Source organism: Panicum virgatum, chromosome 5N (genome assembly GCF_016808335.1).
Source record: "Panicum virgatum strain AP13 chromosome 5N, P.virgatum_v5, whole genome shotgun sequence".
In the NCBI taxonomy this organism is placed as follows: Eukaryota; Viridiplantae; Streptophyta; class Magnoliopsida; order Poales; family Poaceae; genus Panicum; species Panicum virgatum.
Window position 1 is genome coordinate 7663216 of NC_053149.1, and position 14074 is coordinate 7677289.

Genomic DNA, 14074 nt, shown 5'->3' on the forward strand with positions numbered 1-14074 from the left:
TGCTGATGCAGCGGGGAGCGTTGAGATGGACAGGAAGGTTGATAGCAACAGCATCACCATCAGGAAGCCCATTGAGCGCATTGCCGGTATGGTCGTTGTTTGCTTTGGTATGCGAGGACTATCGAAGGTCAGTGATTGGTGTTTGGGTACCTCCCTGGTAAGTCAATTCTGCCTGCTGATGCTATTATATATACTAGCCTTGATGCACCATCGTGACATGTACACATTTGCTTGCAAAATATTATAGTGGCTACTGCATAGTAGCGTTTACTCTTGACATGGACACAGTGTCCGCTGCCATTTTCCACACGCCGGCATTCCACATTTTCCGGTTGTAGCTGTTCTTTTTTGGCCCCACAGATGCAGACTCACCTTTTGACCTCCGACTTCAAGTCTGATATTTGTAATTTTGTATCACTCTCTCTTTTTTTTACTGTCCTCTTCTTTTTGTTTCTCCTGTCCAAATTATTATAGACAAACCCAATCACTATATATAGATTGACAATGTTTTAGGGGCGGACAGCCTTTAGGAATCAAACTAGTGGAGTAGGTAGCGTGTTAGCGTAAGATTGTTTAGAGTTAATGATTGAGGGTTGAGCCAAAATTGCTGACGAAGGCATACGAGTCAAACCATTCCCACCCAGTGAGCTATGGCTAGCCCTATCCCATGTAATTTTGTTAGCTTAATTATCCACCAGTATTTGGTTAGTCGAATTTGAGAATGAGAAACAAATTGAAAACAATCTCCAGCTCAGCCTAGTCTTATACATACAGGATAGAAGATATCAAGTTCAACAACTAATCATGTTACAGGAAGCTTCAACAAAATTATAATGTTCACGACTAAAGGAAATCGACTGATGACATTTTTGTTACAAGTTCCAATACCCCCATTAGTAATGTGATCCCGCACACAGGGAACATTATCTCTCCTCGAGGATATATAACAGAGCTGAACATTGTCGGATGGTCCTAGAAGATGTTTGTCACAATAGGGTGAAATTGGTTCTAATATGGGATTGAGAAGGCGAATGCTATTCTTATTAAGTTTTGGGTGGGACGTGTGTGAACGAAGGGACTCTCTGTTTGCAATGAGCTGAGGGCCTAGCAAACTAAACTCTCAGACAATCCAAATGGCTTGCATAAACCTAAAAGACAAATATTGTTAAGGATAGAATAATAGAGTCGATCCATTATTTCAAATGACCACCTGCAAGCATCTTGCGATTTTTATCTCGATTTGTTAAGGATAGAATAATAGACATAAGTATTGTTGCAAATCATGGCAGAGTTGTTGCTCCATGCTCCACCACAAGGGACCTGGCAAAATTGAGGTATGAATCTCTGATACCATGCATCTTAATGGCTGCATCATGTATTGATGTCCTCTGTCTACGTTGTTTCTTTGAACAAGATATCCCAAGAGCAACAACGGACTCCAAGCAATTCCGAATCCCACTTCTTGTAGTGCTGTCATAAGCATCTATATGCATCCACATTGTTGTATCAGCTATTTCCCAGATTCTCCCTGGAAGAGCGTCCTCTGAAAACTTGTGCAAATCTAATGAACATTTAAACATATCATCTATTGGGCTCCTTCCTGTATGAAGTGCATCTAGGCCGATAGATGCTTATGGTAAGTTTCGGTGATTAATGACAACCGTATGCGACTAACGTGTGTTTTGAAGGAAAAATTAATGATTAGTTTAGTCTCATATGAAATGTGAAAGGAGACTCCTCAATTCGGAACAACCATGTGTGCCAAGGACTCAATTTTAAAGATTAAGGACCGTTCTAGTCTCAAGTGTCACAAGGAGATGAAGGACACTTGATTTAGCTAGGGTTTATAGTTTTTAGTTCTTAACCGTACTATTAAGAGGGGTTCATGAGTTAGTAGCTTGACCAAAATTGAGTTGGCCTTAGAAATCTTGCACACTCGCTCAAAAACAGCCCAACATGATCAATAGAAGTTAACTCAACACTTGAAAGAAGAAACAATCGAAGTTACATTCAAATCCAAGTCAATTCAGTTGAAAACAAAGAAAAACAGCAGCACCGGTTTAACCGATGCCTTAGCATCGGTGCATCCGATGCTTGGCGGAAGTTCCAACGCCCCTGTCGGTCTATCTCTCTGGATGCAAGCAGAAATCAAATCAACAATCTCTATAGCACCGGTTGAACCGATGATTCCAAGAAAAGCACCGGTGCATTAGATGTACTATGTTCCAGAGAGCATGTTTTAGTGGACCTCAACTTCTTTTCAGCACCGGTTGAACCGACACTTCAGAATCAACCACCGGTGCATTGGATGTACTATGTTCCAGAGAGCTTGTTTGAGTTGATCAGTGAACCTCTTCAGCACCGGTTGAACCGATGCCTCTACGGAGCATGCACCGGTGCAATGACGTAAGCTTGGATACTGTGTCAGAAACCCCAACGGCTACTAATTGGACACAGAGAGACCGGTTGAACCGATGCATACACTATCTAACCCATCGGTTCTTCCGGTGGTCACGGTTTTTCTGCAGTGGACTTCCAACGGCTATGTGACCCTCTCCACCCTATATAAGGGCACCCCCTGGATCATTTGCAGCGCCTTTGACACCCTGAATACTTGAGACCACCCTTGAGAAGAAGAGAAAGTGCTTTGAGCAAAAGAGAGAAGATCTAGTACATTGTTTGTGCTTCAACCTTGAAGAATTCATCCTTTGCAAGTGTAGCAAGTGTGCTTGAACTAGGGCCAACTGAGTGCTGGTCAAGTGAAGGCTTAGGAGCTTGTTACTCTTGGTGTTTGACGGCACCTAGCCGGTCTTGGTGATCAGGAGGTTCTCAGTGAGTTCTTGGAGTTTGTGGGAGCCCCAAGACAAGAAGATTGTACACGGTGTGAAGCTCGCCGTTCCGGAGATGGAGAAGGAGCATTCTTAGTGATCACTTGCTCCTTGGTGAAGCAAGGGAGCTATACCCTTGTGTGGGTGCTCCAACGTGGATTAGGGGGGAGCGTCAACTCCTTGATACCACGGGAAAAAATCCGGTTGTCTCGTGTCCCTTACTTTTATTTCAAGCAATTAAATCCTTTTATTGTTATTCTTGCTTTTGATTGCTTGTAGTTTGACTAGGACAACTTGCATGGTAGTGTGAACTATTGCTTAGGTTTTGATCTTGCTAGTGTGAAACCTTTTAGACAAAATGATCATGATAGTGTGTTTACCTACCTAAGGACCTTTTGCTAGCATGCTCTAGTGACTAGGTTTCAAATTTGTAGATTGGGCAATACTAGTCTAGGTTAAGGACTAGATAGAAATTTGAAAAAGTCTCAATTCAACCCTCCCCTTTTTGGGCCACGATCCTTTCACTGTAAACATCTCAAGCAATAATATGCCAAGGCTATAGACATCACCAAGAACTGAGATGGAAGCACCTTCACCATACTCTATGATTGTGCAAAAGAAAAGATTGATCAGCATGTAATGGTTATACAAGAACTATGAATTATGAATAAAATACGAACACAAAACAGCACTGGTTACCTGGAGCAACATAACTAATGGAACCTCTAATTCCAATTGTGCTACAGGATTTTGCTGGGTTTTTTGCATTTTCTAGAAGGATTTTTGATATGCCAAAGTCTCCAACTCGGGCTCTCATGTCCTTTGTGAGAAGGATGTTGCTTGGCTTGAGATCGCAATGAACGATTGATGGTTGACAGTGGTTATGAAGATAGTCCAGAGCTCTGTTTTCAAGGCGTCGCCTAGGCGACAAGGCGGTGGCGGCTCGCCTTGCTTAAGGTCTCACCTTAGCCCGCCTAAGCGTCGCCTAGGCGATAAGGCAGTGGTGGATCGCCAGCTCGCCTCGCCTTACCGCTTTAAAAACATAGGTCCAGCGCATCCATGATGTCAATAGCAATATCTAGCCTTTGGTCTAAACTCATAGTATATCTTAGTGTAGGTGTATCAGTTTTTGGATGAAGCCACTCATTTAAGCTACCATTGGGCATGAACTCAAAAACCAATGCCTTGAACTCTTGACCTCGGCTATCGATGCTTGAGCAACATGTGATGATCTTTAGGAGACAACGGTGACGCACCCTTCTCAATGCTTTACATTCAGCCATAAAACTTCTTGTAGATCCCGATTGTTCAAGGTTAAAAACCTTCACAGCAACAATAGTTTTGTTATATTGGAAAGTGCATTTATACACTGCCCCAAAGCTTCCTTTACCAAGCAAATTGCCTTCTGAAAATCCATTGGTCCCATTTGCTAATGAACGATAAGAGACTCGTTCATAGTATTCCCTACTTTTTGGTGGTAGAATTGGGCTCTTCTTCCTTCCTCTAAGCTTCTTGTAGATCAAGCGGTTGAGTGCATAAGCGCTAATGAAAGCTAAAAATAACAGTGCGCCAATTGCTATCAGAGCTATTTTAAGAGACTTTATCTGCATCGTTTTGTTGTTTTTGGCAGTATTCGTGTACCAGGAAGCGAGCGCGTCGCCGTAGCCGCCACTAGTTGCCGCGGCTTTGAAGGCAAGCAGCGCCGCTTGGTCGCCGGCTTTTCCGGCCGCCGGTGCCGAGGAGATGGTGGCGGACAAAAGCAGCAGCAGCAGCGAGCTCAACGAGACAGAGCGCATTGCCATGTTGGACGGTTTGTTGGTTAGACCGAGCACATCGCTGATGCTGCTATGTATACTGCGAATCCCATATGGTCTGCTGCGTTGCGCGTCGTACGTGTCGCTGTCAAATTGAAGTGCTCATCAGGGAGGACGTCTGTCTCTGAGTCTCCCAGACTGAGTACCATTTTCCACGCGGCGTTCCTCTTTTCTCGCACATACTCAGCATGGGATTTGCCAGCCCATTTCTTGTTCTAAAACTCGCAATAATGCCAGGTCAAGCACGCGGCGCTGAATTCTAAGAAGACTCATCCGAACTAATTTTATACAAGTGCCATATTAATTACAGCTCATATAACATATTAACAGCCCACTCGTATAATAAATATATATATTAATATGGACTATTTCATTAATAGATGGTCCACTTCGTCCTCTCATATAATATCTTATAACCAGTGTTTCAGTTGGATATAGCTCGCTTCTTTTCTCTTATCTCTCCTCTACTTCAGCATTTATATGACGTGGTAACTCATGTACCAGATTACATAACTTTATAATAGTTTCTCACGCGTATGAGTATGCCTTGTACTTGAGGCTTTTTGCACTCAGTGATCTTTTTTTATGACTCTCGAGGCTTCTTGCACTCACTGCATAGTGAATTGAAGAGGATGCCTTATAATTGTAGTTCCTCTTTTACACGAGTATTCTGGGGCTTGGCTAAATGTTTGTGTTAGGACTTAGAAGACTGCAAGCCTTTTGTAAGCGGATCTGCAAGCATTTCCTTTGTGCTTACATGCTTACATGGTCAACAGCATTGAAAGGCCACTCAAGATGTATTGCCACAATGAGCCAGTAGTATTCTATGCTCGCAACAATAAGTCAAGTGGTGCTGCTAAACACATTGACATAAAGTTTTATATTGTGAAAAAAAATTCAGGATTATACTATTAGTCTCGAGCATGTAAGCACAAAGAAAATGATTGCAGATCCGCTTACAAAAGGTTTGCACATATAGGTTTGCTTGGAGCTTTTCTAGGATATGGCCCCACTTGCGAGAGTGAAGATGTAACCTAACGTGGACTTTCTATCGTCTACACTCCCGCAAAATCTGAATCTGAATCAAATCTTCTATACGTTAGAATGAGGCCTTTTTACCATTCTCTAGTGTTATATCCCAGGATTTATCTGATATCTACCAAGTATCCCAATAATATAAGCTAAGTCAGGGTGTGTACATACTTGAGCATATTGTAAGCTTTCGAAGGTTGAAGCACTGGAATTGCTTTCATTTGATCGATCTCATACGGGTTCCTACGAAATAGGAATTTTGCAAAACTATCGCTATCTTACCTATGGGAGCAGGTGTAGGCTTACTCGCATGCATACTATATTTTTTTAGAATCTTTTCTAAGTATGCTTTTTGCGATAATCCTAAAAACCCCTTTCTTCTATCTCGGTGAATTTTAATTTCTAAGATAAATGAAGCTTCACCGAGATTTTTCATATCAAAATTTGAGGACAAGAACTTTCTTCGTCTCCAATAGCATATTAACATCACTATTAGCGAGTAAGATGTCATCCACATACATGATTAGGAAAAATGAATTTCCTATTCTTGCATATTCTTACATAAATGCAATTGTCCTCCTTATTCTTTTTAAACCTAAACTTCCTTATTGTTTCATCAAACTTTAAATACCATTGTCTTGAGCCTTGTTTTAATCTATAAATGGATTTCTTCAGGCGGCATCCGATACGGTCTTTTCATTCCACGATCAAACTTTTAGGTTGTGCCATGTAAACATTTTTCATACAAATCCCTGTTGACAAATGCTATCATTGCATCCATCTGATGTAACTCTAAATTATAGTGTGCCACTAATGCCATTATAATTCTAAAAGAATCCTTACATGAGACTGGAGAAAATATTTCATTATAATCTATTCATTCTCTTTGTGTGAAGCCTTTAATCACCAAAAGTCAGGCTTTATATCTTTCTACATTCCCTTAAGTGTCACATTTTTTTAGACCCATCACTAAAAGAGATTTGACATTAGGTGACGTTCTATTTATGTCACAGAAATGGTTATTTTCGTTATGTTTTGCAATTTGTGACATTCGGGTGACAAAATGCAATCGTCGCTTAATGTGGGTCATAAAATGTATTTTGTGAGGAAAACGTGTTTTTTTTGTCACAAATTTTGTGACGATTCTTACTGTGCCACTAATTTGTGACGCTCACTTTTTGTCAGTATCAAGCCCAAAAACATCACAAAATCTATGCCATGGCTGACAATGCAAGTGCATTTATAGAAATTTCTTCTAAGTCCCAAACATCGTTGGTATTGATTAATCGCATCGAATCTTGCGTGGCTTCAAGCCAATTTGATGACTGAGCGCTTCTCATGGCTTCTTCAGATGAGGCGGGATCACCCTCCATTTGAATCTCTTTACTAACATAGACTTCGTAGTCATTAGGGATGGCTGATTTTCTTGCTCTCTGAGACCTTCTAGGGACCTCGTTGATTGGCACTTCTTCTACATAGGCTTTTGTTGCTCTTCCTCATGTGTGACAACGGGTTCTATAGGATCCTGTGCAATAGGTTCCTCATCTTCATTCATCGTTGCCATAGGAGAACTAACAACAAGTGTTGTCCATATGCAGCAGCAACAGGCATCAAGAAAAAAGGTTCCTAAATCATCGCAGTAGGTACATATAACCACCTCTCCTCAAGATCAATTTCTCGTGCTACCATGCTCCCCTTGACAATCTCGTCCTTCAAGAAGACAGTGTGGCTCATTTCTAAGAACATTGTATTTCTGTCAGAACAATAGAAAGATTACTGAAACATGGCAACTCTTTCATCTCCCCCATCCTCCCCCCCCCCCATCAACCCCCTCGACACCACACCCAATCCTGAGCCCGGCGGCCACCTCTCCCTCTCCTCTACTATCGTCGAGGTCCCTCGGCCACTATGGGCTGCAAGGCCCAGCATTGGTGTCAGGACACTCCACCATCTGGGAAGTCTGGTGGCGGTGCCATACCCTTATCCTTTAAGGAGGTGCTCCTGGCGGCGATCCCTGCAGCACCTGCGGGCTCTTCATCTGGCCCGCCGGTGAGTTCACCTCACAACACCACTCCAAGGATGCTGCTACACCCAGTCGCCCGTCCGCCACTGCTGAAGCATGGTCTGGACGCTGAGGTCTGGTTGAAGGCGGAAAGCCGCCGTTCCCGCAAGGCTCGACTACTAACAGAGCATGGACCTCGTTGTCGGGTTCCTGCTGACTTCCATGGGCGGTGCTTCAACTGCTTCTCGCTGGACCACCGTGCGGCCGCCTACAACAACCTGACTCGGTGTTTCAAGTGCCGGCGACTGGGCCATCGGGCCCTATGGTACCCCATCTCAGGCATGGTCGCTCGCCCTACAGCAACTTCTCGTCCTCCGGCGATGGACCGGCCACGGACTGCTATCTAGCGATGCAAGGATGTTGGTCATTCTGCTGCCAGCGGGGGTGATGGGGTCGGAGGTGGTGCTGCTTTGACTCCTCCCCTTGCTGGTGGGGTTTTGGATAGTGGTTCTCCACTGGCTGTTGTCTGCTCTGGCGGTGAAGACGGAACTCAGGATGCTGACTGCTAGTGTCGTCGTTGCTGACGTGTCAGGCGGTGGCACGCTATAGGGCACGTTAAGGATGGTCACCCGCCAGCGGCCAGCTCTGACCATTCCCCTATGACGGCTCCGGCTGCTAATTCTGCCAGAGTGGTCTGCGCCAACGCCGTCCCTCGGCCTAGGCAAATCATCGATCATTTGGAAAGGATTGCTAGGGCTGAGGATGAGCTTCGCTGCGCTCTGTCGTTGCCGGTGGTTGGCGATCCCACGGCTGTTTTGGTTGACGGTCTGGTGGCTGAGTTTGCTCACCGCTATGATCTCGTGGCCAGCTCATTGATGATGCATCATGTTGACGGTCCTTAAGTGTCATATCTGACCGTCAACTCTGGCAAAGAACAATGCCAAAACAAACACCAAACTAGATATAGGAGTTTAATACTAATCATTTCCACAAGTTTTGGTGAATGACCGTTTTAAGGAGACCGTGTCTGCATATGGAGGGAAACCATGCTCAAATGAAGCCAACCGTGCAATTCAGAGCATGCTACACGAGAATTAGAGAGCCCACATCCAGAAGTAAATCAGCTCAAGCCCAAGAGAAAACACACTTTCGACAAAACCAGAAGCAGACACAAGGATCCGAAGGCCAAATGATAAGCTTAACCCACTTAACTTTTGGGGGACACCCACAAGCCAACATAGGGAGCCCACAGGGAGTCCACAGGCCGAAGATGAGGCCTGACGGACTCAGAAAGGGGTTGGCCGAACCCTTGGGTCACCCGACCCCCTACTGGGCCCAATCAGGCCTATCTTTCTCCTGCAAACTCTCACCACGTCCCCTACGCCGGCTCCAGATGGTACCACCTCGAAAGTTCACCCAAGGATCCACTCTTGGAGGGCTATATAAGGAGGAGGAGAGCCCCCAATTCAACACACCACCATCATGTAGAACTTGTGCTCCGTTGCAAAGGCGAGGCGCTACCTAGGCTAGTGCTTAGAGTAGCAGGAGGGTGAGGAGTAGTTCGGAGGGGCGCCAGCCTGTCGGCGCTCTTCTCCAACTTGTATCTCTATGGATACTAGCTTCCTTCAGTATGAGTAAGTTAGTATTTGTGATTCTTGTCTTGCATAGTACTTTTGTTTGAGTGAGATCAGTTCTCTTACTCGCGGGTTCATCGCTCTGTATTTATACAGAGTGTCGTAGGTTGCTACGGGAATTCTGAAGTAGTCAGGCTACGATAGTAATCAGTAGTGTAGACATGGTGTCTAGGCTAAGGATTACTTTTGTTTACCTTATATCCCACGGTCTGTGAGGTAGGCCGCAGGTGGTGACAGCCCTGTTGGTCCTTAGTAGTCCTCCACGTTCGGATATAGCGTAGAGCTGTTGGCTGGAGTCTCCTAACCATTTCAGGGGTAAGCCGGTGCCCGAAGCGAGTATTCTTACCCGAGAGATCGACCTTTAACTCATTCTTAGTTCTACCGCAGGAATCCTCACCAGTCTGGCCACCTATCCTTGGTGTGTCCTTGGACCGGCTGAGTTAGAAGTTAGTGCACACACGTTCCCTGTGGATATGATACCCTTGAATACTCACAGGTGAAAGCTACGACGGTATCTGTGCGCTTGCGGATTAATTCGCATCGTTAAAATACCCAACACATCACTTGAGCCCTAACGAGGTCCTGTTGTTTCTTTCTAATGAAGATGATGTTGTCCATGTCTACAACGAAGAGAAACCAATCCAGATATCTCAGATCACACTGCATTGCCGACGGTGGTCTCGGTTCAAGAATTCTACAAGTGTCACCCTACCGTCGTCGTTGAGGTTCGTGGAATCCTGGCGCATGTCTGGGAGCTTGATACGGTGGAACACCTCTTGGACGAATGGTGTTGGGTACGTGCACTGCACCCTGACATGGTGGATCACCGGGACTACTCTATGTTCTAGCTCTCCGCCTGGTGTTCTCATCCAGAAGAGATTCTAGCTGCCATGGATCTTGTCGTGGTGGAGCCACCTGCACCGGTTGATGAAGCTCCTCCACTGAAGTGGGCTCTGTCCTATGAAGTTCAAATCACTATGGTGCTGGATGCTGGGTGGTCTGCAGGTGTTGGTGCAACCCCGGCTCCTCCTTCGACCAGCCATGGTGGTGGTCGTCGCCGACGACGTGACTCTCGATCTCTGGGCGCCTCTCCTCCGGCCGGCCAACAAGGCGGCGACCGCAGCGGGTTCCCCATGCAACCCGCCAACTATCGAGGAGGTCATTGATCACTTGGCAGCCCTCATCATTGATCTGCCCTCGGGCGATGGGGGAGTAGCCCCTCGAGATTCGGCAATCCCGTTGGTTGGAGGCGTTGATGATTTGTCCATCAAGCCATCCGCCACGCCTGGGGTTCATGCAGCATTAACGCGGCCTATTGTTGAAGAAGATGGCCATCATTGTATAGGTGGGCCCATCGCTATGGCCTCCACGATGGGCTCAGACAATGCAGCAACAACTGGCCCAGCAAGACACAATGGCCCAACGATGAAGATCGAGGTGCCCTCTGTAGTCCTCTCGCTGAACAAGGTCGAGCTGGAGGCTGCCGCCCCGGTACAAGACGCTCATGGAGACGGCCTTTTTCCCGAAGAGGCCTGCGCATGGTCTCCTATGCTTGAAGCTGTGTGGACATCTGCTTCAACAGGCACGCCCAAGGCAAACAATGAAGTTGCACCAACTACCACCGTCGTTGCGACCACACACACACTAATGGAACCGGTGACCAGCTCTGTCGAGGCGGCACCCGCTGTGTCATGCTCTATGGCCTCCATGGTCGCACCTTCGGTGCCTGCGACCACCTCCGACAAGGTCATCGAGATCCCCAAGCGCTGCTTCATGACTGCCTTGGATGCACCACCATTGCCGGCGTCCACCCCTGCCTTCATGGACGCGCACCCCATGCTCAGCATGACTCCTGAAAGGGGTGCATCTCTTGTGCTGGCGACCACACCGACCCCAAACTGCATTGCCCCGATGTAAACGCTTCTCCAACGAGGGTGGCCTCCAGCTTTGTTGAGTTGACCTCTGCTCCTACACTGTAGATGGCCACCTCTGATGCCATACCTCCCGCATCGCCGGAGGTCCCTACTGCTGTCTTCCCTGAACTTGATCCTGACTCGCCAACTATTGTTGTAGTCCTGGCTGCAGCCACCTCTATGCCGGCTTCCATGGTCATGACTTCGGTTGCTGTAGATGCTGCGGATACTTCAACCCTCACTGGCTCCTTACCTTCCCATCGTGTGCTCCCAGGTGCCCGCGCGCGTGTGTTTTCCCAAGCCCGGACCACCAAGGAGGTGCCTTTGCCCTCTTGCCGCCTGCGCATCGCCGCCGCTGCTTTGCAGTGGTGAGCCGTGCCGCCGCTAGTGCGCCATGGCCTCGCCATGGCCTTGCCGACGAGCGTGCCCACGCGCTGGCCAAAGGCCGCGCCTTTGGCCAATCCAGTGCCCGCGCGTGTGTGCCGACGCCCAAGGACTGGCCTTTGCCCGCCTTGGCACCAAGAACCGTCGCCGCCGCCTTGCTGTTGTGCCATGGTGACCACGCCCGCGCCGCGACGTCGCGTTCGCGGCATGGCAAGCCTAGACGAGCGCCTTATGCGCTGGCAACACACACACACGCGCACTGGAGTTCGCACCGGATCAAGAAGGTGCCGCACGGGATCCAGGAGTCACCGACAAGTGGGCCGGAGCCGTCAGCCGTAGAGGAGAAAAGAAGAAAAAGAAAAGAAGGGAGATCGGCCGGATCTGGACCAAGAAGCCCAAGAAGAGGAGGAGCCCGGCGTCTCTTTCGGCCCGTTAACACATTTTCCTTTTCCTTTTTTTCCTTTTCACGACACTGACACGCGGATCCCACCTGTCGGTGAGACCCAGAGGCTGACCAGTGGGCCCGTGGGCCCACAAGTCTGTTGACCAGTTGACCGGTCAATGTTGAGCGGTCAACGCTGACGTCAGCATGGACCATGCTGACGTCAACGCCGGCCGTCCCCCTGGATGACGTCATGCTGACGTCAACATGCCACGTGGCACGCCCAGAGGCTGCCACGTGTCACTGATATTCTTTTATGTTTTCCTAAATTCTTTTATTAATTTCAAAAATGCTTTTAATCTTGGAAAAATCATAATAAATCAACCGTAGCTCCGAAAATTATGAAACTAGTTTCATAATTCTTCTAAAATCATGATCTACTCGTTAGAGTAGGCTTTGTCAGGATTTGGATTTTATTTGGAGGAGTTTTGTGCATCTTTGCACTTTGGTCATTATGTTTCCCCGTATTTACGAATAGGACCCGACACCGAGGAGCTGACCAGAGAGCAGTACTACCCCGAGTTCCAGGAGTACTACGAAGAACCGCCAGGTTCACGCCCATCCTTACTTTGAATACCTATTAGGCATTGCTTGCTAGATACGCTACGCTACTACATTGTGTGAGATGTGATGAGCTTGCATGGCCACTTTATTTACCGTATTCCTTGCTTACCTATACTTACCTTGAATTGATGAATGCTTTGGCTACTATGAGTGAGATACTTGTATGGGAATCCATGTTATGATAGTCCTTGCTTGCATGAAGTTGCCACCACATATAGGAGTTGGTGACTAGGATTTTAGCGGGGCCAAGCAGACTTTTCCCCGATCTTCGGATTGGGAGCTGGGGATATGTGTGTTGGGCACGATCCTGCTGAGCACCTGTGATGGGTGACAGACACCTATGGCGGGTGCGAGACCATTCCTTCGGGAACAATGGAGGAGTTAGGAGGGCGATACTTGTAATGGGTGCCGACTGCAGACCGTGTTGATGGGATGCCCGTTTGGACGAAGATGCTTGCGTCGGCTTGATTAAGGACTTGACTTTGTGGACCCTAGAGACGGAACTATGTCAAACGTGCATGCCACTTATCCATTATGAGGGTGGACCTAGACTGGGCTAGCTATGCGTGGCATCAAGACTGTAGGAGGATAGAGTATCAGTGTTAGAGGGAGAGGGCTGACCTATAGCCTTCGATAGGCAGGATTCCTGGTAATCCCATTCTAGATTGCTTCACAGTCCCGGGCGACCTCTTGTGAGAGGATACAACCCAAACCGGGAGCAGATTGGTGCCGTAGCCGTTAGTTTCGGGACTGGTGCCTCGAAAACAGTTGGAGTTGTTTGCTGGCTGGATTCGGGGCGAGTGGGTATAGGTGTACAACTACTGCAGGGTGAAAACTATACGTATAGCCGCGTACTCGGTCATGTACAATTCTGGATCTGGCTTCACATCGTAGGTAGATCCACATATATTGTTCTACCTCCCTCTAGTCTACTTTTCTGCTCGGATAGCAGCTGAGGTGCGGGGAGAGGGAGTTCCCGCACCAAACCTGGGTTGGGATGCTTGTAGAGGAAGATAGGAGACTGGGAGTCCGGGCTGCCGGGGCTGCCCGCGTTTGAAGGAGTTATATAGAGATCTGCAGGGAGGACTTCCAACCGATTCCTACTGACCTACACCTGCACCGCTTCTCGTACGAGAGCCTGCCACCGGCAGTTGAGACCCTAGAGGTTCTGCAGGGACTGGAGACCATTAGACCGATCTTCCCCGCCGACTACCCCAAGAAGTATAAGAGAGTATTTCCGTTCCGCAAGCATCCCCGCCCAGAGTAGAGTATGGGTAGTGGAGTCAGAATAAGGTAGTTGTAGTGTAGTAGCCGTCGATGTCCCATTCCGGCGTGAGAGTCATGAGTAATGTTGTGCCGAAGGTCAAATACCGGCAGAGTTGTCATGAGATGTCATGTAATCGATAAGAGTCACCCTTTTTGAGTTTTTCACAATGTATCCTTAGAGCGTGTGTTGGGTGA

The 14074-nt window shown here is 47.4% G+C and overlaps 1 protein-coding gene across 1 annotated transcript; it reads right to left on the reverse strand.

Moving 5' to 3' along the window:
- Positions 1-3871: 3871 nt before the first annotated feature.
- On the reverse strand, positions 3872-4904 carry LOC120674498 (probable LRR receptor-like serine/threonine-protein kinase At3g47570; the record flags this gene model as incomplete). Its single annotated transcript, XM_039955669.1, has 1 exon — positions 3872-4904. A coding segment is annotated over exon 1 (759 nt), but the record flags the coding sequence as incomplete, so codon positions are not given.
- Positions 4905-14074: the final 9170 nt, after the last annotated feature.